This window comes from Tamandua tetradactyla, chromosome 4 (genome assembly GCF_023851605.1).
Source record: "Tamandua tetradactyla isolate mTamTet1 chromosome 4, mTamTet1.pri, whole genome shotgun sequence".
In the NCBI taxonomy this organism is placed as follows: domain Eukaryota; kingdom Metazoa; phylum Chordata; class Mammalia; order Pilosa; family Myrmecophagidae; genus Tamandua; species Tamandua tetradactyla.
The window spans coordinates 74,730,062-74,756,854 of record NC_135330.1 but is presented as its reverse complement, the minus strand read 5'-3'; the positions used below and the strand labels follow the sequence as shown (position 1 = coordinate 74,756,854).

The 26,793-nt window shown below is 37.1% G+C and overlaps 1 protein-coding gene across 6 annotated transcripts in view; it reads right to left on the bottom strand.

The window, feature by feature from the left end:
- The window catches only part of KCNK2 (potassium two pore domain channel subfamily K member 2), a 165,503-nt gene that overhangs the window by 28,561 nt on the left and 110,149 nt on the right, over positions 1-26,793 (bottom strand). For all 6 annotated transcript variants that reach the window (XM_077157814.1, XM_077157813.1, XM_077157812.1 and 3 more), the window contains exon 6: positions 21,390-21,529. In XM_077157814.1, the coding sequence (XP_077013929.1) occupies positions 21,390-21,529 (140 nt within the window). The remainder of the gene's footprint in view (positions 1-21,389; positions 21,530-26,793) is intronic.

Genomic DNA, 26,793 nt, shown 5'->3' with positions numbered 1-26,793 from the left:
AAAACCTTATGTACCAATATACTGAGTATCTCATGGCATAACATTTAAAGATCACCTAAGAATTTTTTTCATTAAATATGATGATCTGCTCTGTGATGACAATTGTTTTCTGCAGTATGCTACCTGACAGATATCTTCAAACCAACAACCACGTTTAATCTACCCCTTTAAGGGCTAAAAAAATACGTGAGATTGTAACTGCTGCTCAAAATTTCTTTTTAAATGTTACAATGGAGATGGAAATTTTTGATGGGCAGTTAGAAATGCTGTAATTGTTATATGTGTTCAAAAATGGGTGCCAACTCATCATATAATGTCTTCATACTTAGCACAATTGGAAGAAGGTACTTACAAACTGTTTAAAAGTTTCCCAAACAAAAGGTTTCAGTGGCCACTGAACATCAACTGACCTTAAGGACAGTTTGACATCAGTGAAGATGGGTATTTTCTAGCTCAACAAAATCATATACACAATTACTGAATGATATGGAAAACTGAATGATATGGAAAACTAAATTGTATGGCAATTTAAAAAGCCATTAAAAGCCATGTTCTTTTAAGCCATTCTTGTGGGTGCAGATCTATTGTGGGTGGGGTCTCTTGATAAGGTTGTTTCAACTGAAATGTGACCTATCTTGAAATTGGTGGGTCTTAATCCCTTACTGGAATCCTTTATGAGGGATGAAAGGCAGAAAAAGTGGAGAGAGCCAGAGAGAAATACCCAGAGAAGTTTGCAGAGAACTCAGAGAAAGAAAGGACCAGCAGACACCAGCCATATGCCTTCCAATGTGATTGAGGAACCCCAGATGCCAGAAGTCTTCTTTCGGAGAAAGTATCTTCCTTTTGATGCCTTAATTTGGACATTTTCATAGCCTTATAACTGTAAATTTTAAGGTAATAAATCCCCACTGTAAAGTCAATCCAGTACTGGTATGTTATATTCCAGTGGCTTTAGCAGATGGAAACACTGAGGATATGTTAAATAGGTAAAATCAAAGGACTACTTTGTTCATTTAGATCTATGTATCTTCACGAGTTACCTTTTCCAGACACAATAGCCATCAAATAAATAATTAAAATATATTACACTAAGAAGCAGAATTAAGAATTTCTATAAGTGTTAAAATCCAGATTTTTTAAAATAATGAATTTATTTCATTGCTTTGTATATATGCTATACTATACAGTAAAAAAAGTTTAAAAAAATAATGGAGCACACAATTGCATTGCTCTCATTATTAATAATCATTTTTTTAGGAATAACAAATATACTTGTGTATTATTGATAAGTATAATTAAACATGTTTAAACAATTTCATCTTCATCATTTAAAATTGCTATTTTTGCACAGGTTTCAAACATGTAGCTAATATGCTAGCACAGGGACACAGTAGTAATGTATGCAATTTATAAGTAGATATGCATACAGTAGGGGTACACATGATTTTTTTTTTTTACTAATAACTCTTTACAATAAAATTTTTGGAGACCACTGGAGAAAATAAATGAAGGTGATAAAGAAAAAAGTATCAAAAAAGACTGAAAGATATTTTTCTTACGGTAACTGGGTGGATGTTAGGTGATGATTACCGAGAAGTGGAACATCAGAGAAGGATGTTGAGGGGTGGGGATATCAGGTTCACTTTTGAGCCAAGTTAAATTTGAGATGGCAAATAGGTGGTTGATTTATCAAGCATTCTTCGCAGCAGTTCCTGCCATCATCTCAAGGAAGGTCCGACCTCCGTGTGAATGACTCATTGGGCACAGTAGCCTCATCAACCTCTACATCCCACATCCCCACAACTTTAGCTCTACTAGAGGTCAGTACCCACTCACGTGTTCATATTCTGAACCTAGTTACTGGTCATAGCTCCAACCCCTCCAACTCTCTTATTCTTTGGACATTATCTTCCTATACCATGACCACATTGCTATTTCCATTTGTGAACACTTAGTCCATTTAGCCCTTTAATGCCTAAGTCCATTGGTCCCCACCTGACTTCTTCCTTCACTGTCCTAGCTATTCCCCATGAGTCATCACTTCTACACTCTACAAATTCACCAGGACCCTACACATTCCATTTTTCCCATACCATTATTTTTGCACATACCTCTATTGTAGTATTATATTGTGGCTATTGGTCTTTATCATGTTTCCAATTGGACTTTAGACACCTTGAAGGCTGGGACACTATCTTATTCATTTTTATATCTTTTAACACCAATCTCTGTCCCCAAATGTAGAGGCTGCCCAACAGAGATTTTAAAAACTAAATTGTTTAGATAAAATTAGCCTTTGTTAACCAATTCACTCGAAATCTATCAAAATATTTAAATCGAATGTATCGATGCTCCCAAATCCAGTTCCATAGGCAAACTGAAGGTGACATTAAATCTAGTTTGTAGCCATGAAGTGCAAGCGTATTAGAAATGGGATTCCCAACAGCGCCAGATGTATCTTTATTCTATGAAAGTCAAAGGAAAAAAATAATGCAGGCTCCTAGGCTAAACTAGTCTCTCATAAGATGCATTATCAGATTCAATGCAAATCACAGAGGGGCAGCTGAGAGTGTTAGAGTGTGAAAAGGAAGGCCTGAAGTGAGCAAGGAAAAAGTGAGAAAAGAGCAAGTCATCATTTGTTATTCTTTGTTGCTGTTGTTTTCAGAGACTAACACATTTATCTCTGAATAGATGCTAAATTGGTTTAAAAATATCTTTATCATATTTAAACTTTGCATAATGAACTATGGGAACACATATTCAATATAGTCTAAACGGATCCAAGAAAATTATTTTTCCAACTTCTCCTTTTTCAACTCTCCCATAGACAACTATAGGGTGTCAGTGCATTTACAAAAATATTTTAAAATAATTGATGATCCACATCTGGCTGTTCACTTTGATAAGTTAAGATGAAATAAAAAGGTAGCTATGGAAATATGAAGCTCAATGATATTCCCCAAGAAGTGCTTCAGACTAAGAAACAAGGAAGTAATATGAAGTTACCCTTTGATTTCACTGACTCTGTGGCATGACTTTTATTTTTCTCAGTTCTAACTCCTTGAAATGATATCAGTTAAAGGACAATAACATTCCTACGTATGCAAATGCAATCTACATCATCAGCACACAAGAAGTAGCCTTGTTTTAAAGGTTACTTTCAAAGGTTCAAACCCAGTCCTAACACAGCTGTACTGTCTGCTTCAGTGACCCCCAGTCCTTGTGTCTACTGAGCCCCTGAAATGCAGCTAGTCTGATTTGAGTTGTCCTATAAATATAAACCACTCACCAGCTTTTTAAAAACTTTTACAAACAAAACATATGATATCTTACTCATTACAACTTTTACATTACTTGACATTTACATGTCAAAATGATAGTAGTTTGGACATGTTGGATTAAATAAAAATTAGGGTTAAAATGAATTCTCCTGATTATTTTTTACTTTTTTAATGAGGTTAATGGAAATTTTTAAATTACATTATGTGGCCTGTATTTGTGCTTTGCATTATTTCTATTAGACCATAAAACCAGCTGGTCCATAAAATGTCCTTTCATCACCATATATACATATATATTTTTTGCTTTTAATAATGTTTTATTTAACCAAATATATCCCAAACATTATGATTTCAACATGTAATCGATAGAAAAATTTATGAGTCTGGTACTCTACATTCGTTTATTTCTCATAACAAGTCTTCAAAATCCAGTGTAGATTTCACATATGAGTTCAGACCAGCCACATTTCAAGTGCTAAATGGCCATACGTAGCCAGTAGCCCATCCTGGAGAGCACAGATCTAGATATGTCTTACTGATAAGGAGAAGCAGAAACATAGAAGAAAACCCAAATGGGCTGAGGGTTCAGAGAGGTTTTGGCATGGATCAGAACTTTGAAGAGAGGTGTTCTGGAGCAGCTGCGAACTGTCAGGTAAGTGTATAGAATTGCTGTGGAGTATACACTTAGATATTCATTTTCATGATTTGCAATGAATATAAATTAAAATATTTGAGGTTTTTTTTTCAATAAGTTGGATGAATTGACTCTGTTTCTGTGAATAACAACTCTTTGAAACTGGACTATTTGGTCCTGGTACGTAAGGGTAATATATCCAATCAAGAATGAAGGAGAGGTCAATGGAAATGTTGGATAGTTTTATTCTTTTTTGAACGTGTAAACATATTTCAGGAGTCACTAGGCAAACAAAAGAAAAAATGGTTATGTATTTTTAGGAAATAATACAAAATCAGAAAAGTTCCTCAACCCTACCTATTTCAAAAAAGTAAGTGTAGCAGAGGCATTGATGGGGCAATGTGTTCACTGCACGTTAAGCAAGTGTTCACAGCTGCCTTGCTCAGAACAAATTTAGCACTGCCAAATTTGTTCTACAGAAATGCAGCTTGCTGTGTGGGCACATGCTCTGTCTTACAAGTGTGCCACTGTATTTCAATTAACTTGGCTAAAGTGTAATGAGGCTGCCAGAGAAACAGGAGGAAGAGGTAGAGAATAAAATGCTAGGCAATGGAAATAGCGAGGATGCGAAATAGTCAGCTACAGCCAGGTTCCAACCCCAGTGGGGTGCAGATCTGAGGATGTGAATACACAGATAAGAAATGTTGTGAACCTGTCCCCCAAGCTGTGTCCTCTGATGGCTTGTAAATCGGGGATTTCTGGAAATGTAAGATAAAAGGTGGGGAAGCCTCCTTTGTGAAAGGAAAGTCAAGGAGCTAACTTGAATACAACTTCAACAAATAATTCCAAGAATTATGGAGAGACAGCACAATGGATGCAACCCCCCTTGCCTGTGGCAGTCAGAGCTGTCCAATGCATCAACTTACTTATATTACATTAAAAAAAAGAACTCTGCTGAGAAAGAAAATGAAATGGAATCCCTATGTTCCCAGGGCTAACCTCTTCAGGCAGGTTGGCTTTCATATATGGAATCCATTATATCATTTCAGGCTTTGGAGAACATGAATTGACCTATTTTTGTTTGCATCCATTTAACAGAGAGCTGTGCTATAACGGGTTTTTATTTTACCTCAGTCTGGTTATTTTTACAAAGCCCGTATTATTACACACAGGCTTTATACTAAAAGGGTAAAGGATATTCAGGAAGGTGAGAAAAGGCAGGGGAGAAGCAATCCAAATGCCTTCTCAGGTATCTTGCCTGTGTCACCTATTATTACTGACATGTAACCCACTAAAGTCAGCCTAACTTTATTATCTCTCACAATACACAAATGTTCAGCGTGGGTGAAAGATCTTTAAGTCTTCCTCTTGTTAGCCTCCTTATATTCTTTTCCTTCATATGTGAAAACGTTGGTTGCTTGTATATTGCAAATAATGAAAGGTGGGAACTTCCAGTGAAAGAGAAAAGAAGAAGGCATTAACCAATTCATTTCTTTACTTTTCAAAACTCTTCAAAATATCAGTGTGTCCATTAGGAGACAAGACCCAGATAACTGGGACCCTAAGTATTCACAAGAATCGGATGTAACTCATGGATTCCAAATGTGGACAGATGGAAAATATGTGTAATAAACAGACTTAAGGAGGCATATATAAGTGAAAGCTGCTGCTAGCTCAATTAGCAGTGTCAAATTAGATTCATGCAAAGACCCACAAATAGACAGCAGGGAGAATGAGTTAAAAACAGAATATTTACTGAATATCAAATCCTAGAACTTTAACATTCCCTGGGAACTTCCAAAACAACACTTCTCAGTTTTGTGCCTTCAATTTATATATCCATACATTTTTTTTTTTTTTGGCATGGGCAGGTACCGGGAATTGAACCGAGGTCTCTGGCATGGCAGGTGAGAACTCTGTCACTGAGCCACCGTCACACCATATATTTGATGATAGTAAAAGCCTAAGGTATACTTGATAGGTAAGGGACCTAGAGGCTATGTTTAAATATGTGTGTCTAACGCTTTCTCAGTTCTTTTTAAGGAAATTCTGTTTGATGAAATCCAGCTTTAGGTGGTTACTATTTTTAAATAACCATAATTTCCACTTATTTTATAGCATATGACATCTATAAAATATGGATAGTTGTTTAAAGGTTTAATCTGCTTATTTAAAGTAAGAAGAGTGCTTGACAATTTGTCATTAGATCTCCTTCAAGGAGAAATCATCAATGACAGCATTAATCTTCCCACTGCATAAAAAGAACTGGATGAAGCCTGGGAGTTTTCCAGTTGGTAAATGCAGGAAAATAAAACCTTTGCCTATTTTGGATGTAAAACGATGCCTATTTTGGATGTAAAACGATATAAAATATTACCATTTTTGGTAGCCTTTTAAACTGCATGATATCTCAGAGCATCCCCAAATTATAAAAACTATGTAGATTTTATTTCACATGTTGACATCAATGTAGAAGAAAGACAGAAATAGCCAGATTAGCATTTAGGGGCCAGGAATATCATCAGCGTCCCTAAGGTCTCTTGGTATATAAAATTGCTGGGGGGAAAGGGTAGGAAGCATTTATCTTTTACCAATGTGCCTCATTCAGACCCCTCCGTGGATCAAACAGAAATCAAACGTACCCTCTGTAAGGTTTAGGAGGCGAAAAAGAGAAGAGGCAGACCAAAAAACTTTAGAGTGAGCGAGTTTATTCCTGCGCTCCGGGGCAGAGCTCACGGAACTCCAGGTAGGGAGTTGCGAGCTCGCCACTGGGTCCTGGTGCGGGCGGTTTTTAAGCAAGGGGGTCAGGTGACGTCTAGGAGGGGTGGCACATCTTAACACAGCTTGAGTCATGGTGACCTTCCCTGTTCCCCCGAACTAACACCATCTCCACTCAAGCACAGTCCTGCTAAGATCCAATGGGAGAATAAAAGCTGTGATATTTAAAACCAACTAATATTTTGAAGCCAGCACTTCTGAGCAAAAGTTTTCTCATTAAAAAACTAAACAGTTGGTTGCTTAGCATTATGCATTACAGTTAACTATATTATCTAATTAAAGAGCTTGGAAAACTTACTTATTCCTCTTTTAGAATTCCATTGAATTCTTTTTGAATTTGAATTTTTGAATTCAAAAAATTGAATTATTTTTATGTTAAGAAAACAATTTCCCTTGGCACCCTTTTTACTTGGTCCAAAACTATTACTATGGGTAGTGCTCTCAGAAGATATCAGTTATATACAAGGTGCCCTTCTGTTTGCATTTTCTCCACCTTTGCATGTACAAATTTTACTTTTTCTATCAAATATATGCCCTGAAGAACATCGAACCTGCCATTTTACATAGCTTCGAAAGTTTAAAAATGATAAAACCTTCTGGAAACTGTTTCTAATGTTTAAAATACAATCAACTATGGGCAGGTCATGAGGCTCAGAGGGCAGGTTCTCGCTTGCCAAGCTAGAGACCTGGGTTGGATTCCCGGTGTCTGCCCATGCAAAATAATAATAACAACAATACAATCAACTGCTATAAGCTGCATTTCAGAGAGGCTTAAGGAGTACTCTTTTTCCTGCAGCAGAGAAAAACGAGGGCCCAGTATTTAAAAATCAAACAAAACATACAACAAAAAAGTAAGGAACATGCCAAGAAGCTGCCTGTCATAAAGCTGTCACATCAGGAGTAAAAAAAATTACTGGCATTTTGTAGGAACTAGAGATGAACTTTCTAAGCTTCCTGCTTGATTTAGCCTGATGTGCTAAACCTTACAGTAATTAGCCAAGATTATTTCATTGAAACATTAATAGCTTTAGCCTGTTGAAAATCCCAAGTAGCTGAAATATCAAGCAATTTAATTATGAAATTAATCATCCAATAAATACTAATCATAATTTATTTGGTATCAATAAGCAATATTGAATAAAAACCACCACATTAAGTATAACACTTCACTGGGAGCATAAAAAAAATGAGCAAAATTAAAATCTTATACAAGATTTGACAGAGGGAAAAACTAGTCCTACCCACTTTCATCACTGAAGAGATAAAAAATATGCTGATCATGAAAGCGAGCATGATGAAGAAACTCTGCATCATCTCAAGTCTATCCAAATTTTTCTGACTTCTGAATTCTACTCCTTCCTTTGAATTTGGAATCATTTTCTCTCTACACGTTTTCATTCATTCAACTCAACAAGCATTCATTCAGTGCCTATTACATGCTGAGTACGAATTTACGTGGTTTTGATCAAACAGCAAGCAAAATAGCAATATCCCTTCCCTTTTGAGAAATCCTTACAGAAGGGAAAGACAGACAATAGACACTAAAACATAATAAATGAGTAAGCATATAGCATGTTAGAAATTTGTGAATATGATTTTAAAAATAGAGTAGGGCAAGGAGAGTCAAGACTGCCAGGAAAAGAGGAGTTTCAAGGTTAAACAGGATGCTCAAGGTAGGCCCTGTTAATAAAATGGTATTTGATAAAAAGATTTTAAAATATTAGCAAGTAAGCCAGGTATATATCTCTATATCTATATCTGCATCTACATCTATCCTGGCTGCCCTTCCTGTTCATTCAGAAACATGCCTTGAACAAAAATAGTAATCATTAAACTGAACTTATATTTAGGCTACCTCCACCCAACAGGATTTCAAACTGTGGTAGAAATGACACAAAAAGGAATAAAAATGTGTGTGCATGTGTGTATTGATGCCTAGATGGCTAAAAATATCCTCATTAAAATATCCTAGCTTCTCACAGATGGGTATCAGGAAACTGGAAGGGGCTAGCATCACATTACAAGCCATGGCATTTGTGAGAAATTCCATGAAAAATATCATCATATTTACACCCACAGTCTTCAATTTTAGAAGTGGATCTTTTCTGTAAGTAACACTACCCAATACGATTGATTTTTCTAAATTTGGAGCAATATTTCATATAAAACATTTGGCTCAGAAGATATTTAAATATTTGACATAGAGAGGTTTTGCTATTTGCAGTGATTGTGAACTCTATGTAGCAGGGATAAACACCTCCAGGATGTGAGCAACTTTTTTTTTTTAATTCTAAAGGTGAAAAAATAATAGAGATTTGCAAGATCATAAGCAGTCTGATATTCTGGATGGGAGCTAGAGTTTATCTTTGTAGTATGACCTCCTTCATTATGAAAGTAACTACTTTGGTGAGAATTTTATTTGTTTCTCACCAAATCACAGACATGCAAGTCAAGAATCTATCTATTCATATTCTTAGGGACACCCTTACCTGAGAAAACAGTGCAAAAGAGGTGCTTCAGACTCAGATATCCAGAATGTTTAATAATTTAAAAGGCTAGCTTCATTTGATAGAGAGTATATATTTACAGATACTATTATTGAGTCAACTGGTCTTCTGCTGGTTTGGTCTCTGGACTCAGGAGAAGGAAGACACAATAGAATGAACTCATCTGGGGCAAGAAACAGACCTTTGCAATAGGGCACCAAGCCACCAGGGGTTAGGGATAGAGATGGCCAAGGCAAGGTGTGTGTGTGGGGAGGGAGGGCATGGGAGTGGGGCTCTGTGAGAATGGACCTGGTCAGTGGGGTCTAGCAGCATGAAGTTGTCCTTTTCTGCTTTCTAATTCCTTTAAATTATCCTCCGGCTTTCCAGAAGTTATAAACTGCTTCAGACTAATGTTAGTTGTTTAATGAGGAATAAAAGTAAGAAATCTATATCCATGTGCCATGGTCAGGTTCATGTGTCAACTTGGCCAAGTGGTGGTACCTGTTTGTCTGGTTGGGCAAGTGCTGGCCTGTCTGTTGCAATGAGGACATTTCATAGAATTAAATCATGATCACGTTGGCTGCATCCACAGCTGATTCCATTTGTGGTCAGCCAAAGGGAAGTGTCTTCTGCAATGAGCGATGCTTAATCTAATCACGGGAAGCCTTTTAAGGAGGATTCAGAAGAGAAAGGCTCTCTTCCTGCTTCAGCTGGAGAGCCTCTCCTGTGGAGTTCATCCAGATCTTCCATAGGAATCATCGGCTTTGCAGCCTGCCCTGCGGATTTTGGACTCTGCGTTCCCACGGTCACGTCAGACACTTTTATAAATTTTATATTTGCGAGTGTTCCCTGTTGATTCTGTTTCTCTAGAGAACCCCAACTAATACACCATGGTTGGAGGAAATAGCCTCAGAGAGCACTTCAGCATCATGAGAAGCAATTACAACTGATGCAAAAATAAAGGAGAAATCTGAAGCAATAGTCTGGAGTAAGAGGTGACAAGGATAACAGGGAGAGATATGTGGAACATGCAAGAAAAATAAGTTGATCTGTCTTCAAGTTGAGAGGCGATAAACCACCCATAGTCTATATATGTAATGAAAACAGAATTCTGAAGTTCTAGTCAAATCATGAATAAAGAAATTATACCAGGGATGGCTAGCCAAACATGATTATGCCTAATATATAGGTCATAAACTCATTTATCAATCAAAATCTGCTAATATAACATCTGAAGAAATTTGTAAATATAGTTCATTAGAATATTAGGTTGAACCATATAAAGTTGGCTCAAAACTTCAGTTCGAGATGTCAAAACAATTGAATTTCTACAATTTCATATAGATCAACCTAATAAATTTCAAAATAATATTATATACGGGTATTCTGCTCTTTCAGATTTGTGATTATTCTGGTATTATAAGTTGGTTTCAGAAATCTAACTTCAGCTCAAGATTCCTCACTTGTAAAGAGATTCAATATCATCGGGTTCAATCTTGAATAAGTACGGGGAACTAAAGACATTTATGATGAGGTTGAGAGGCTGAGAGCCTTTTCATGGAAACAAAAATACCTGGCCTCTGTGCGATTTAAGATCCCACTACAGTTTCCTAAAAGGGTAGGTTGCTCTACTTTGTTTCAAACTTTTCATGCTCATGTTTTAATAAAACCACTAAGAACTCTTAAGTGAGGTCAATACAGATAACATACCTCAGCCCATCCAAAATTTAGAAACCAATATAAAATTCATCAAATATAAGCATTCCAGTAAGCTTAAATTTCCCAGGTTATTATTATCTAATTCTTCTTGTATTCAAGAAACAATATTTATTGTGCCCATGATGGTTAAATTCATGTGTCAAATTGGCTGGGTTTATGGTGCCCAGTTTTTGGTCAAGCAAGCATTGGCTGGACTGTTGCTGGGAGGCTCCTTTGAGGATTTATTTCATTAGTCAGTTCTGTGGCCAATTACATCTACAGTCAACAAAGGAGAAGGTTTTCAGCAATGAGAGCAGTCTCATCCAATCAGGTGAAGTCCCGATGAAATCCTCTGGAAGAAGTGATTATTTCAGTCCCAACAAAAGATTTTCTACCTCAACTTTAGCCCATCAGCTTCTCCTAGAGAGCTTTCTTTGGGATTCCTGCCCCGTGAGCTGCCCTATGGAATTTCCCATGGTCACATGACTCAATCCCTATAACGCTCTCATATTCATATTCACATCCTGTTGGTTGTTTCTCTGGAGAATGAGACCAATAGAGTGCCTTACTGAACGTGTGTGGGCAGGAGAGTTTGTAATAATGAGCCACCAGTCCCTTAATCTTAGTGGCTTAAAGCAACAAAGGTTAATTTCTCCATGTTCACAATAAGTCAACAAGAGCCTCTGCTTATTGTGCCCACTCAGGGACACAGCACCAGGCTCTCCCATGGTCCTCGTGCCAGAGAAAAGTAACTCTGGAGGGACTCACAGGTGCAATTCAATCTTCTTTCCATTCTGCTCACATCGGGTCTGCCCACAACTCATTGGCTAGAACTATTCATATGGCTCGTCAACCATAAGGGGAGAGAAAGCACGAACCTAAAGTGGCTGGAAGGGGAGAAAAATGAAAATACTTCATGAATAGCATTGATGACTGCCACACTTACTGAAAGAATAGTTGTTCTTCCTTGTCCTGAAGTGAGAGATTATACACACACATGTACACACAAACATGTACACATGTATATATACACACAAACCATTAACTGGAAACTGTTCTTTTGGTTCAAATCAAGCTTTGGGCAGGGAGAGCTAAATTCACTTACTACAGTGACTTCAGAGCTAAATTCACTTAGGGCGCCAGCCACTGAACACTAAATGGATCACCATGTTTGGCTGCCAAAAAAATGACCAAATAATCCTTAAATAAATTTCAGTGTCCCTGTTACTCTCACTTCCAACCAACAACAGACAAACCAATATTCATTTGGAATGATTCATCTATGAAGAGGAACTAAAAAATTCTTTTTGTTGATCCAGTTTTGAAAAGATACTTGCTTTAGTCCTCAGCAGACAAAAGTTTGATATTTTTATGAAATGTGAATGATTTTGGCTCTGAATACAGGTAAGCACAATACTTTGGTTTGATGAAGGAAATCCAAAAACAATTTTCAAAGCAATGTTCACGGTGGCCCCCTTTTCCTACCACAAATTCTCCGAACCAATAATAGGCTCAAACCCTCAATTGAGATAGGCACCATTATATCTTGATGCACTAAATCCCCATAATGTGCTCTCTAGATAAAGAAAATGAAATTACTTGTAAAGTGCTTTGAGGCAAAAAACTATTAACTTATTTTCCTATTATGTACAAATGAATAGAAAAAAATTACTCTGAATTTCCAATGCCAGACAACATTCTGCAAAATACTTGAAGCAAAAAGAAGGTACGACATACATAGGGAGGGTTCAACCTAAAACCTACAAAAATTTAAAAAAACAAACCCAAGGAATCTTTCGGTGTGATTTTTTTTTTTCAGTAACAATTATAGCTACGGCATCTCAGTTCAATTAAAGGAGACATCCGAGCAGACTCTCTCAGTCGAAACAGCAGGAAATGTGTTTGGTCTAATTCAAGAGAAGATGAAGATAACAGCAATGCGGGTAAACTTAAGGCACATCTAATGCAGGAACTAGTTTTAAAATCCACAGACCATCTAACATATTTGAAATCCCTGTATCTATTTTTCCCCCTTGGTTATTCTGTACTCTCCTATTTTTGTTTTGTTTTAATGTTTATTTCAGGAACCTATATGCAACTTAAAATCTCACCCTCCAAGGCCATTCAGATACATAATTCAGTAGTGTTAATTACGTTCACAATGTTACTTTGCCATCACCATCCTCCCCTACAGAAACTGTGTTTTCTTGCTTTGTGATTAAATCCTAGCAACATACATATTCTCAATCTTTTCTAGTTTACCTTTTCTTTGATGTTTGCTTATTATTTCAACCAAATAAAACGTCTAACCACATCAGTCCCAGCATCTTATGTTAATAAAGAATATATATTATGGTATATGGATGAGAGTCTTAGAGTTTTACAGGATAGTGTGATTTGGGACAACAGTGTGACGCTAATGTCTTTAGCAGCCAAGGAGGAGGGCAAGCATTTTGTAAGCACTTTGTTGCATCATATACTGTATACCCTGAACCCCTCAAAGCAGCCTCATGACAAAGGTGCCTTTACCCTCATTTTATTAAAAAACCAGTGAGATTAAGCACTGCGATGAAGTTGGCAAAGCTAGCAAATAGTTAAGGTATAATTAATACTCAATTTGATGGGATCTCAAATCCTACGCAATGCTTAGAAGTCATATAACACATCCCATTCACTTAAAAGGATATTAAAACTTTAGGTTGCAAGACTTCACTGATCTATACCATGCTACAATAAGTGACAAAACTAAATTCACAAAGGCCATCGTCACAGATGGGGTAGGTGTGAGGACTTATTCCTAATATGTCAGTGTTATCCACCTATAAAAGAAGGTGGAGCTGGTGGTGGAGGAAGAAGAAGGGAAAGAGGAAAAGACAGACTACACGTAAACTGGCTTTTTTTGAGCACTTGGGAAGCAGCATAGCACAGAGATTTAACAGGCCCGGCCTGGAGCAAGACCACCCATGCTCAAGTCCTGCATCTACCACCCACCAGCTGCATCACCTTAATCAAGTCACCTTACCCCTTTGTGTTCCATTTTGCTCATTAGCCATTATTTTTGACAGTCACTGTTCTGTGCACTTGACATTGTTATCTTATTTAATATTAAAAGAGAAAAAACTAGGGGTGCACAGGTGGTTCAGTGGTAGAATGCTCGCCTTTCATGTGGGAGACCATGCAATCCCCCCACCAAAAAAGAGAAATAACTATAAGTATATTCTACAGTGCTTCTATTTTGTACCACCCTCAAATGCTACTTTATTTTTTGCATATACTTTCATCTGTAAAGAACCTCCTAACATTAGACCTACCAAGGTTCACAATATATAACCTAATACTGAGACTATATAGAGACATAATTTGGGGTCTTGGTTATACAGAAATTGCTGCACAAAAAATTAGTTTAGATATTAGACATGTACTGTCTTGGGACAGTTACTGTTGGCATAAAACATAATTTAAGCCCTATATAATTTTTGTTCTTCTATTTTTATCCCCCTTTCTAGTTGCTTGTGTACTAGACAGATAATATTCTGAGCCGAGACTGGGGCTGGATGGAGAAGGAACTTTCTCCTTGGGCACCAAAAAGCAGAGCCAACTATGGGCCATCCGATGAACTCCAAAGTTCAGGTTCTCTGATCTTTTCCCTACAGCTTGTTTGGGACACCTCCCTGCGACAGAACAAAATGGCCCTGTACATAGTCCCTATTTAAAATAGCCCATGATGATACTGCCTCTCTCTATTTTATTCTTAACTTTTGGCCAAAGAGGAGATAAATGCATTAAAATTGAAACCTGTGATGTCTTATGATCACTACTATTTGCCCACAGCTCAACTTCAAGTAGTCATTTAAACTACTTGAGTAACTCAACAAGAGAACAAGAAAATCAATACCAAGAAAATATAATACAAAACGATAGTATTCCCCAAATAAATTAGAAATTAAAGCAAAAACTATAAAGCTTACTATACAGTCTGAAGATTAAAAATGAGAGTAAAAAAGGAAAAGTTTAAGCAGGCTATTTAAAGAACAGATCTTTAATCAAAGACTAAATGCCCTTTTTTCAAAATTCCTTTTTCTATCTCTAAAAGAAAAGTAAAAGCAAGAAGTACAAATATCAGTAAGCAAACCCATCATCCATGGAATTCTCCCAATAATGCTCAGCTTCAAACTACCACAGGTGAAGACTTAACCCTAATAACTAATACAGCACTCATCATATAGTAAGTACTCAAAATGTCTGTTGAATGAATCAATGAATGAATGAATTATTTAGGAATGAGCAAGACATTTAAATAATCTTCTAACGAGTCACCATGCCTCTAATCTTTTCCCTTTTCTCACATTTCAACATTCTCATTTCTGACACCCAAACTCTATAATCTGATGCTTAAGGCTCTCAAAAATATCTCCAACTCTTATTCCCAGGCTTACTTTCCATAATAACTTTGCAAAATCCCTCTTTTCTAATCCATGGATTAAACACTGCCTCCTAAATACTCTTTGCTTTCCTACTTCTCTGCTTTTGATCTAGTTGTTCTACTGACACAGAATCTCATCCCTCCCTCCCACCCCTTTGCCTTTTCAAGTTGTACTCATTTCTTCTGCAAAGCTTTTTCTGCTACCTTAACTTATGAATGACTCATGTGTCCTCCAGGCACCTCTGGCAATTAATGTTTAAGTAAGTCATATAGCCACAAATTATGTAATAACTGTTCCTCTTCTCTGGAAAGTAAAGTAAGTTTTTCACTCAATTCTCTCTCTCTCTCTCCCCTCCTACTCTTCCTCTCCAACTCCTCTCCTCCCCCGTTCTTCTCTTTCTCCTCATGCACATACACACACACACGTAAATATATACCCATATGTTTCATTTTACCATATCTGTGTGTCCAACGATGCTGTGTTCCAGGGGTTCCTATTTCCATAAAATACAATGTTAATAGTGCCTTTTAGAACTGGGCTAAAGAACTACCTTAGGATATACTCAGGGCACTGCACAGTTCTAAGAGCATTACACAGTTCTAAATTGCAATATTTACAGTTTTCTGCGGGAGTGGCACCTCTGGAGCACAACTCATAGGGAATTCCAGTTACCTGATTTGCCTATTTTATATAACCCTTCAACCAAAGAGAAATTTTATGCACTAAAATGTAAATCTGAGAAATTTTATGGTCATCCTTTTCTTGAATTCCTTTTGTCACCATTTCTTCAGCCAATAGGATACATCACTTTAACACCCTCTTTTCAAAATTTCAACTCTTCGCCCTTCCACTAGACCTAACCATGAATTAATTTATACTTAACTACATTATTTGCAAAACAGTCCCTTTTAGTCTACATCTCCAGTCCCTTAAGTGAAAGTGTTTTCTCAGGGTCCCAACATTAGCCCTATTATTTACTTACTTCCCAAATCTTCATTAGCTGAATTCACCTCTACTGACAACTTCCATTATTTACACAGTGATCCTCCACCCTCATCCCAATGATATCTCTAGCTCCCATTCTTTCCAGGTTCCAGGTCTGCATACATAGCTGTTCTGATTTTTATTAACTACCTGGGTGTCCAATGGGCCCACCAATCATATCCCCAAATGGAACTATCTTATTACTCCTGTCTGCTCAAAATCTCTAATTTTCCTGTTTTCTAATCCTACTCAAAGCTAGAATCATGAATGCCTTTCTTCCTTTCTCTCTACTTTCCACAGCGAGTGGGTGACCAAATCCTATCCATTCTATCTTCAAAATATTTCTGAAATCTATACTTTCACTTCTAGCTCATTATAACCATAGAATCCCCACTCCATATTATCTGGATACTCCTGAGTCCCCTAGGTCCAACTTTGCTTGCATCTAATCTATCTTTCCCACTTCTGCCACGATCATGTCACTTCACTTACATAAAACCCTTCAATGGCCCCTATGGTTTTCAGAATAAATGGCATATGAAACTCTTCATATCACAAGCACTTTTCTCATAAGAAATAATGATAAAGTGCTCTACTGCGCCATTTCCAAGACCCAGGCTGCAAATACTCCTCCTTAATTGTCCAACTATGGTAAGTGCTAGCTCTTCGAACTGAAGGGAGGCATTGCCACCCGGAGTGAAATCCAGAGCAGGCCAAATGCCACCATTTAACCAGCAGAAGAAAACTATGCTCCTCCAAGTTCTGAGGTTGCTTCACAATGTTGAGGCCAAATTTAAGTTCCAAATACAAGTCTTGCAAGGTTTCATGGGACTAGAGTTTCCCAAGCAAAGGGTGTTTACTTGCTACATTATAAGGCCAAATTACTAAAGCAAGCATCATTGTTTGCATGAACATCTCCAGGGACAAAAGAAATGATATTAATAAAGAAGAGCTGCTTGGCGTTCCACTCACTGTGGACAGCTATGGAACCACACAGCCTGCGACACTGGCACGCGGTGGGAGGGGCGCTGGTAGTGTTTGGCTCAGTGTGGACAGGAACATTCCCCAATACCATATGTTGATGCAAGAACTATGTAGAAGTCACAGGTTCTTTCAAACCCCAAAAATGTAAACAGCAGGAAAATGAGCAATAGTTGTATATAACTGGGGACGTACGCTTTCTAAGCAAGCACAGATTCTACCTTCTGAATTTTGGGGTCACTTCTTATTTTTACTTCACCTGCCTCAGAAATCAGTATTAATGTGTCATCCAGAATGCTTAAACAACCTTTATATTATAGATAGAAACATCATATCCTTAGAAGAGGGTACACGGTATCATGGAAAAAAAAAAAAAGAGACATACCAAACCTTACTGTTAAATTTGTACCTACTATTACAGCTCACAAAAATAATTGACAAACACTTTTACAGAAATTCTCATGTCTGCATGGAAAAAATCAGATAAATTTTTTTTTTAAGTTTTAAAGGAAACCATTAGTGTTTTCCTTCAGGAATGTATATTAACTAAAATTATATGCGGCGCTTCTGAAACAATATAATGTTGTTCCAAAAAACAACCATTTATTTTTCAAATATTTCAGATGGATTAGCTATACCAGTGTGTTTTACTTCAGCACGCTCAGTAAAAACAATCTAATTTTTCCTTACTTCCAAATGGAGTATTTTCATTAAAATTAGTCTTCATTGAAAACAAAATATGCATTAACATAAAAGCAGAGATGAAATGATATTAGGTCTATACATTCGTACCTTAACAATATGGCTTATGGAAATTTATTTTTGAAAATATGGGATACGACTAGGACTTAGTTAAAATATTTTCATTGAGAAATCACATGTCTTAACACATTATCATTTGAATTGGATGCTATAAGTTATTTTGTATTTTTACTTTCCATGCTAGTTACATTTTTAATAGAGAACTACCACAGTTGTCAAAAATATTAATTATTTTTATTCACTGAAATTAAAACTGGAAATAATATTGTTGCTTCTGAATGCCTCTGGACACTTTTAAAAGATGGAGTATGTGGGACATTTTAGGAACACAGGTAAGGAATATATATTAAACCGTCATGCAGCATCTATTTAAAGATGACAGCTAGAATGTATTTAGTTGGTTTTTACTTAATTATACCCTTCAGTAAGTAATTTCATAACTAAATTTACCCCATCGTCTTTTTTATACTGTTAAAAAAATTTTAGTGGTACTTTATTTATAAAATATTTGGTCCTGATAAGCTTTAGATAAATTATACATTGCCCTTCCTTTTCTATCTTTACATTCTCTGTTCACTTTATGACCCAATTTTGTCATTTCCCCAAATCACATTATGAATCAGAAAACACGTATGTACTAAAATTAACTGTTCCATTTCAACTGGCTCAATCTTTGGATGCAGCCGAGGTTTCAGCAGGTTCAGGCAAACTTTGATCAGGAATTGTACTCACGTGAGCATTCTACAGATGCAAGCATTAAGAAGCGTGTTATTCAAAATGTTAGGTAGAAGCCAAAAGGCTTGTGTTGAAGAAAAAAAAAGTTTAAGACTTTTCAGGGTTTAATGAGCATGAACATAACAATGATACATCTCATGCTTTTTGTTGAGAGTCATGGAATAATTGATGAGTAGACACATGAGTTCGGGCTGCCCATTAAATGATAGGTAAATGGTAACATTTAAATTTATGTGAAGGGTGGGTATCCCTGGAAAAATGTGTCAATGGTTTGTACCTGTTGGTCCTATCACAAAAATCCCGGGCTCTTAATAATGCCGGTATTTATACTTTAATCAAATACCCTACACTAATTTCATAAAGAGATAAAACTTCCCCAAATTCTATCTGGGCCTCAGTATAGTTTTCAAACCTTTTTTTTTTTTTTTTACTGTCATCCACAATAATATCAATATACACTTGTATCTATATAAATATAATACATATATAATACACATGTATATTTTTATATAATGCATATATATTAATGTGTACATGGATAACACACACACCACACACAAAGTTTCACAAAAATAATACTTTTCCTAACAACATGAGATACAACATGAGATATATTCTGTTCAACTCTATTTTATTCAAGAAATAAATAGAGATCATTTATTTGTTTGTTTTTCTTTTTTCCCTAATTCATTTGCAAGACACTTTATGGCTGGATGTTGAGTATTAGCTACGTTGTCCAAAACATTTCTGTCTACAATCTCCTTTTTTCTCTTAGCATCCATGGTGGGTTGAATGGCGACCCGCCCCCGCCCTGGCAAAAGATGCATCCATATCCTGGTGCCCAGAATCTGTGAATGGGACCTTAAAATGGAAAAATGGGTCTTTGCGGATGCGATGGAGTTAAGAAATTTGGAAATGAGATTATCCTTGATTATCTGGGCTGAGGACCTCCATCCAACGGCAGGTGTCCTTACATAAGGCACAGAGAGAAGAAGAAGCCTATGTAAAAACAGGGGCAGAGACTGAAGTTCTGCAGCCCCGAGCCAAGAGACACCTGGAGCCACCAGAAGGGGGAAGAGGCCAGGACTCTTCTTCTTTAGTACCTTCAGGGGAAGCCTGGCTTGGCTGGCACCTTGACTTTGGACTCTTGGCCTTCAGAACTGGAGAGAATAAATTCATGTGGCTTTAAGCCACCAAGTTTTTGGTAATTTTTTTGCCAAGCCCTAGAAAACTAATAAAACATCTCACAGTTCTTAAAGTACACATGAGGTTAGGAGAACCATAATTTTCTCTCTCTCTCTCTCTCTCTCACACACACACACACACACACACACACACACACACACACACACACACACACTGAATCTAAGTTGGAGGAGACTCAGTTGGGGTACTGTTCACAGCTGAACTTTTCACAAGATTTACACCAGATTGCCAAGCGTATTGTTTTGCTAATTTGTTTATAAAAAAATGATTTGGGTTTTAAGGGTGTAACTAAGTTATAGATGGATGCATACAGATAAAATATGTGAACTTCCAATTGGGAAATACGGTATCCATCAACGGAAAAGTTGCATTACTTATTACACCATTGGCACCTCAAAAATTAATAAGAAATTACATGACCTAATGGGTTTTCAAGAAAAAGGAGAAATCATTTGTTGGTAGAGATAAGTTAATGTTGTAATTTCCTATCTAATTCTTTCCTGAGGGTGGGGGGATACATGTTTAAAGGAGCTGAGCTTGTTGTATGAATCAAAGGTTTTGACACGAGCGTTTCTTGGTCTATTAACACCAGATAATGAAATGGAGGGGATATTTAAAGGAAGACAATGGGGCATTCTGTGTACTGGTTTTACAGATTGGTTTTACTCCAAAACAAGCAGTAAGGATGGCTGTGACCTTGAGGCAAAAAATAAGGAATGGATAATATAAAATTACTCCATCACACTGAGAATAAATTTAATGGTACTTCTGAAATCAAAATTTAATTTTCATACTATCAAATTTCAAAATCAAGATTTAAGTTCTAAAATTTCATGGATTGAAATTCCAATGTACATTTCTACATATATAATTATGTAAATCAGGTAAAAATGACATCCTTTTAATAGCTAAATTCTATACACAGGAAAATCGGCCATAATGCATACAGCTTTGAGGCATATATGTATGTGCATATTTATGCCCTTGCACATATGTATGCAACATGAGATAAAGGAAATCATTATAGCAAAAAAAAAAACATTATTATATAAAACATGCATTATTCCATGCTACTGGTTTATTCATAAAAAGCATAACTTTCTATTACGTGTTATTTATGGGATAAAATTCACTTTGCGTTTTTGAGGAAGGAGGAAGGGAAATGAAAGGAAAAAAATAATACAAAGAAAAATATTTTTAATTAGATCTCTTACAATGACAAATTATTCTCTACATAGAATAGCACCTGGCACATAAAAGGTACTTCGTAAATGTATGTTAAGTGAATAAATTATAACTCATCTAATATTTTCCCCATAGCCTCAAAAAGCAAATTCACTAAAGATAAATATGGGTGATCAAAAATAACCTTTATGGAATTAACTAATAGAAGTGTCTGGGGACACTTCTTCATTCTCACCTCTTCCTTGGTCTTTTTTGATATCACTCGGAGCCAGTCTCCAATCATGCTGAGTACAGCAGCGAAGTAAGCAAGTCCTACCAGGATCCAAAACCACACTACAGGCTTATAGAAGTCTAGATATTCAATATCTGATCCACCTGTGCGAGAAAAATAAAGTAGAACAAAATAACTACCTGCTCATATAAAATAAGCATATAGATACTTGCTAAATTTATCAATTGAATTTTGATTTATAAAATATAGATGCCCAATATTCTCATCAATTGATCCACATTATTTTCTTCATATGGAATTCCTCATTTATACTCACATAATTCATCTATTTTTCAAGAACCAATTACAAAATCCTTCCCTGATGAAATCTTTCATTTTTTTTTTCTCCAGGTCATAATGATTTTTCCTTACTCTGTTTCTTTTTCATTGTTTAAATTCTATTTTGAGAACTCTAGCACTTCCGTGTTCTTTTAATTCTATTGTAACACGGTGAATAGAGCTCACATATTTTTGGTATGTGTGCCAGTTTGAAAGGATGTATGTACCCGAGAAAGGCCATGTTTTAATCCTAATTCCATTTTGTAAAGGCAGACACTTCTTCTAACCCCTATTCAGGACTGTATGTTTGAAACTGTAATTAGATGATCTCCCTGGAGATGTGACTCAATTGAGAGTGGTTGTTAAGCTGGATTAGGTAGAGAAGTGTCTCCACCCACTTGGGTGGGTCTTGATTAGTTTACCGGAATCCTATAAAAGAGGAAACATTTTGGAGAATGTGGGAGATTCTGAGAGAGAAGAATGATGTAGCCACAAGAATCAGAGAGTCCACCAGCCAGTGACCTTTGAAGATGAAGAAGGAAAATGCCTCCCAGAGAGCTTCATGAAATAGGAAGCCAGGAGAGAAAGCCAGTTGATGACACTGTGTTCGCCACGAGCCCTTCCAGCCAAGAGAGAAACCCTGACTGTGTATGCCGTTCTATTGAGAAAGAAACCCCAAATTTCATTAGCCTTCTTGAATCAATGTATCTTTCCATGGATGCTTTGGGTTAGAAACTTCTATAGACTTGCTTTAATTGTGACATTTCCACAACCTAAACACTGTTGACTTGCAACTTATTAAACCCCCACCCCCTTATTTTTCCACAATCACATAGTCACATTGTGAAAGCTGTATCATTATACAATCATCTTCAAGAAACATGGCTACTGGAACACAGCTCTACATTTTCAGGCAGTTCCCTCCAGCCTCTCCATTACATCTTGACTAACAAGGTGATATCTGTTTAATACATAAGAATAACCTCCAGGATAACATCTCGATTCTGTTTGGAATTTCTCAGCCATCGACACTTTATTTTGTCTCATTTCACTCTTCCCTCTTTTTGTCAAGAAGGTCTTCTCAATCTCTTGATGTTGAGTCCCAGCTCATTCTAGGATTTCTTTCCCATATTGCCAGGAAGGTCCATACCCCTGGGAGTCATGTCCCACATAGAGAGAGGGAGGGCAGTGAATTTAAAACTCCCCTTTTAAAAAGCTGTTCTGTTTCTGGTATATTGCATTCCAGCAGCTAGCAAACCAGAACAGATTTTGGTACCAGGAGTGGGGTGCTGCTGTGGTTTGCAAATACCAAACATGTTGGAATGGCTTTTTAAATGGATAGGGGGAAGATTCTGGAAGAGTTGTAAGAAGCTTGATAGAGAAGACCTAGAATGCTTTGAAGAGACTGTTGGTAGAAATCTGGACTCTAAAGACACTTCTGATAAAACCTTAGACAGAAATAAGGCATGTGTTACTATAGACTGGGAGGAAAGTGATCCTTGTTAAAAACAGCAGATAATCTGGCAAAATTGACTAGTGGCTTTGGGTGGTAAGCAGATTTTAAATCTTCTTCTGCTTGACTATTTAGCAGAAGAGGTTTCCAAATTAAATGTAGAAAGTGCAGCCTGGTTTCTTTTTTCAGTTTATAGTGAAATGCAATGGAAAAAGATAAGCTGAGACCTGGACTCTTGAGTACAAAAACCAGAAACTGATATTCTGGAAAATTCTGGGCTTCCAGGAAGGAAGACCTCAGAGAATAATGCCCCACATGAGGATTTGGCCAAATGTGGAACCAGTCAGCCATTTCAGAGAAAGTCAGGATTGGACATGGAGTTATCCAGGAAGGATTTGTGGACACTCCTTATGTCTGATGGGCATGAACCAAGGCTACTGCATCGAAAGCCAATGACAGTGCTGTGGGACCTGTACAGACAGAGCCACTGCCAGCTTGGACTGGGGGGCTAAGAGAACGGACACACTGGAGGAAAAATAACTTCAGAGGCAAAGCCATGGAGGCTGAGGTTTGAAGTCAAGAAGCCTCGGGCCAGGAGAATGGACCCACCCAAGCACGTGGAGAGGGTGTGTTTGCCCCAAAGGCAGAGGATGCACCTTCCACCTTGTTGCAGTGGAAAAGTCATGCTGCCTCAGGCCTTGGAGAAGTTGAAGCATATTCCTTGGGGTTTAGGGAGACCCTGGCTGCCACCACATGGAGGGGTTGAGCATGTGCCCTGGAGATGGCAGAGAGCCCAGGTGCAGCCCCGATGCTCAGAGAGTGTGGAGCCGAGAAAAAGGTGGTCTCCCCAATGACCCCCAAGGTTGCATTCAGAGAGAGGCAGGCCTCTGTGTAGGCCCTTGGAAAGGGTGGGACTGTTGCTTTCTAAAGCCCCGAAGATAAATGACTCTCAGACTTTGAAATCTAAAGGACTTTGTCCTGCAGGGTTTTGAAACTGTAGGGGTCCAGTGACCTCTGTGTTCCTTCCTCCCTATGCAAATGGGTATATGTATCCTATGACTGTTCCTCCTTTGTATGTTGGCAGCAAATAACTTGTCTTGAGTTTCTACAGGTCCAGAGCCAGAGGATAATTTTGCCTTAGAACAGACTATGCCCGTAACTAATTTTGATAGGAGTTTGTGCCATTTCTAGGTTTGTATTTCATTTGTATTGCTAGTGAAATGGATTAAGGATTTTTGATATTGTTATGGAATGAATGTATTTTGTATATGGAAAAAAAATGTCTTTTTTAGGGTCCAGAGGGTGGAATGTGCCAGTTTGAAAGGATGTATATACCCAAGAAAAGCCATGTTTTAATCCTAATTCCATTTTGTAAAGGCAGCCACTTCTTTTAATCCCTATTCAGTACTACATGTTTGAAACTGTAATTAGATCATCTCCCTGGAGATGTGACTCAATCAAGAGTGGTTGTTAAGATGGATTAGGTAGAGATGTGTCTCCACCCATTCGGGTAGGTCTTGATTAGTTTACTGGAATCCTACAAAAGAGGAAACATTTTGGAGAATGTGGAAAATTCTGAGAAAGCAGAACGACACAGCTACAAGAAGCAGAGAGTCCACCAGCCAGTGACCTTTGAAGATGAAGAAGGAAAATGCCTCCCAGAGAGTTTCATGAAACAGGGACCCAGGAAAGAAAGCTAGCAGATGACGCTGTGTTCGCCATGTGCCCTTCCAGCCGAGAGCGAAACCCTGACTGTGTTTGCCATGTGCCTTTCCACTAAGAGAGAAACCCTGAATTTCATCGGCCTTCCTGAATCAAGGTATCTTTCCCTAGATGCCTTGACTGGACGTTTCTATAGATTTGCTTTAATTGGGACATTTCCATGGCCTAAAAACTGTTAACTCACAACTTATTAAACTCCCCTTTTTAAAAGCTGCTCTGTTTCTGGTATATTGCATTCCAACAGCTAGCAAACTAGAACACATGGAATGTGATTATATAATATATATCAATAAAATTGCATTAAAATAAAAAATAAAAACTAGTCTTTAGAGATTCAAAGAACAGTATGCATTTAAATTTACTATATATATATTTTATTATCAACAAATACAGCTAACTAATCAATTCAGTTACCAAAGTGGGCAACTTTAGAGATGGTTCATATTTTAAAGTCATCAGTACAATGAACTGATAGATGCTAGAGACAATGAGTTAGGCAAATAGTAATTAGTAGGGGATGCCTGCCAGTCTTCTCTGACTTTTCAGAGGAAATCGCATATTGGAAATTAAATCCCTAGCTCTTACGAAAACATCGGCAAAGAAGCTCTGTTTCTTTACTCTAATCCCTGAAGTACTTCTACATGCATTTGGCATATTAACGGCACCTATGGGAATCTGTATATGTTTCAGCACATCCTTTCTGTGGCACATGGTAAAGGGGTACATACTAAGCCCCAAGCATAGAAACAATTACTTGTTTCCACAGACGGGGGAAGCAAGTTGCTCTCTTGAGAAATTCACAATTTAGCCTGAGACCTTCATATACATAATTAATCATAACTGGAGCATACTGAGGATAATGTGAGAGAATAAAATACTGCTCTGAGCAGACACGGAATAAATGGTTTTTATACCTAGAAAGGGGATGGAAGCTTTCTAAGAGAAGGTGGGTCTTAAATTATCAAGATCAAAATGTGGAATAGTTCAGGATATGAAAATATATGTATATTTAAAGGACTTTTAGGAGCAGCTAAATCTACATATGAACAGGGGTCAGGGCACAGAAGGGCAGAAAAGAAGAATTTAGAAAAAAGCAGGTTTTTATCAACTGTAAAGATGTGATCCTAAAGCAATGGGGAAGTAGGTAAATGTTTATAGGCAGACAAATACTATTATCTGCATTTTACTATATGGGCAAAAATATCTAGCAGCAGGGAACAACTGATAGGGAAACCACCATCATTATGAACTAGCTAAGAAATTATTGGGGTCCCAGGGAAGGGAAAGACAAGACGTTTCAGAGACAAAACCATGAGGTACTGATGATTAAGTGTGATAAGTGAAAAGAAGGGCACTATGATGGGCCCAGAAACCCTCATTTAGGAAATGATGTTAATAACTGAATTGAAAATATAGGGGGAAGGAACAATGACTAAAAAAATAAAAAAGGAATTCAAACTGGGGCATGACAGACTCAAAGTGTTTCAGGTAAAAACAGGTGGAGATTCCCAACAGGACCCTTAAATACAGATCTAATTCTTAAAAAGGCAGAGCAGGAGATATTAATTTTAATGTCAACATACAGACTGGGGGTAAACAAAGATCAAGATATATTTGATTCGTAAAAATTCTATCTATACATTGAGAACAGCAGCTAATAAACAGCAAGTGTACTTTTCTTTTTCAAGTATATTTTTTAAATCAAATATAAAATATTGAGTATAATATTACTTATGTAAATTAGACTTCCACTGAGTTACCTACAATATTTCCAAATATTAAAGGTTCAGAGAAAATAGAAAACTTTTTTCCATCAAGTAAATAATGTGGATAGACGCAAATTCAGCTTTCTTTTGAGACAAGTAATTTTAAGAGTATAGTTTGCAAACTAAATAATATTACCTTAAAAATAAT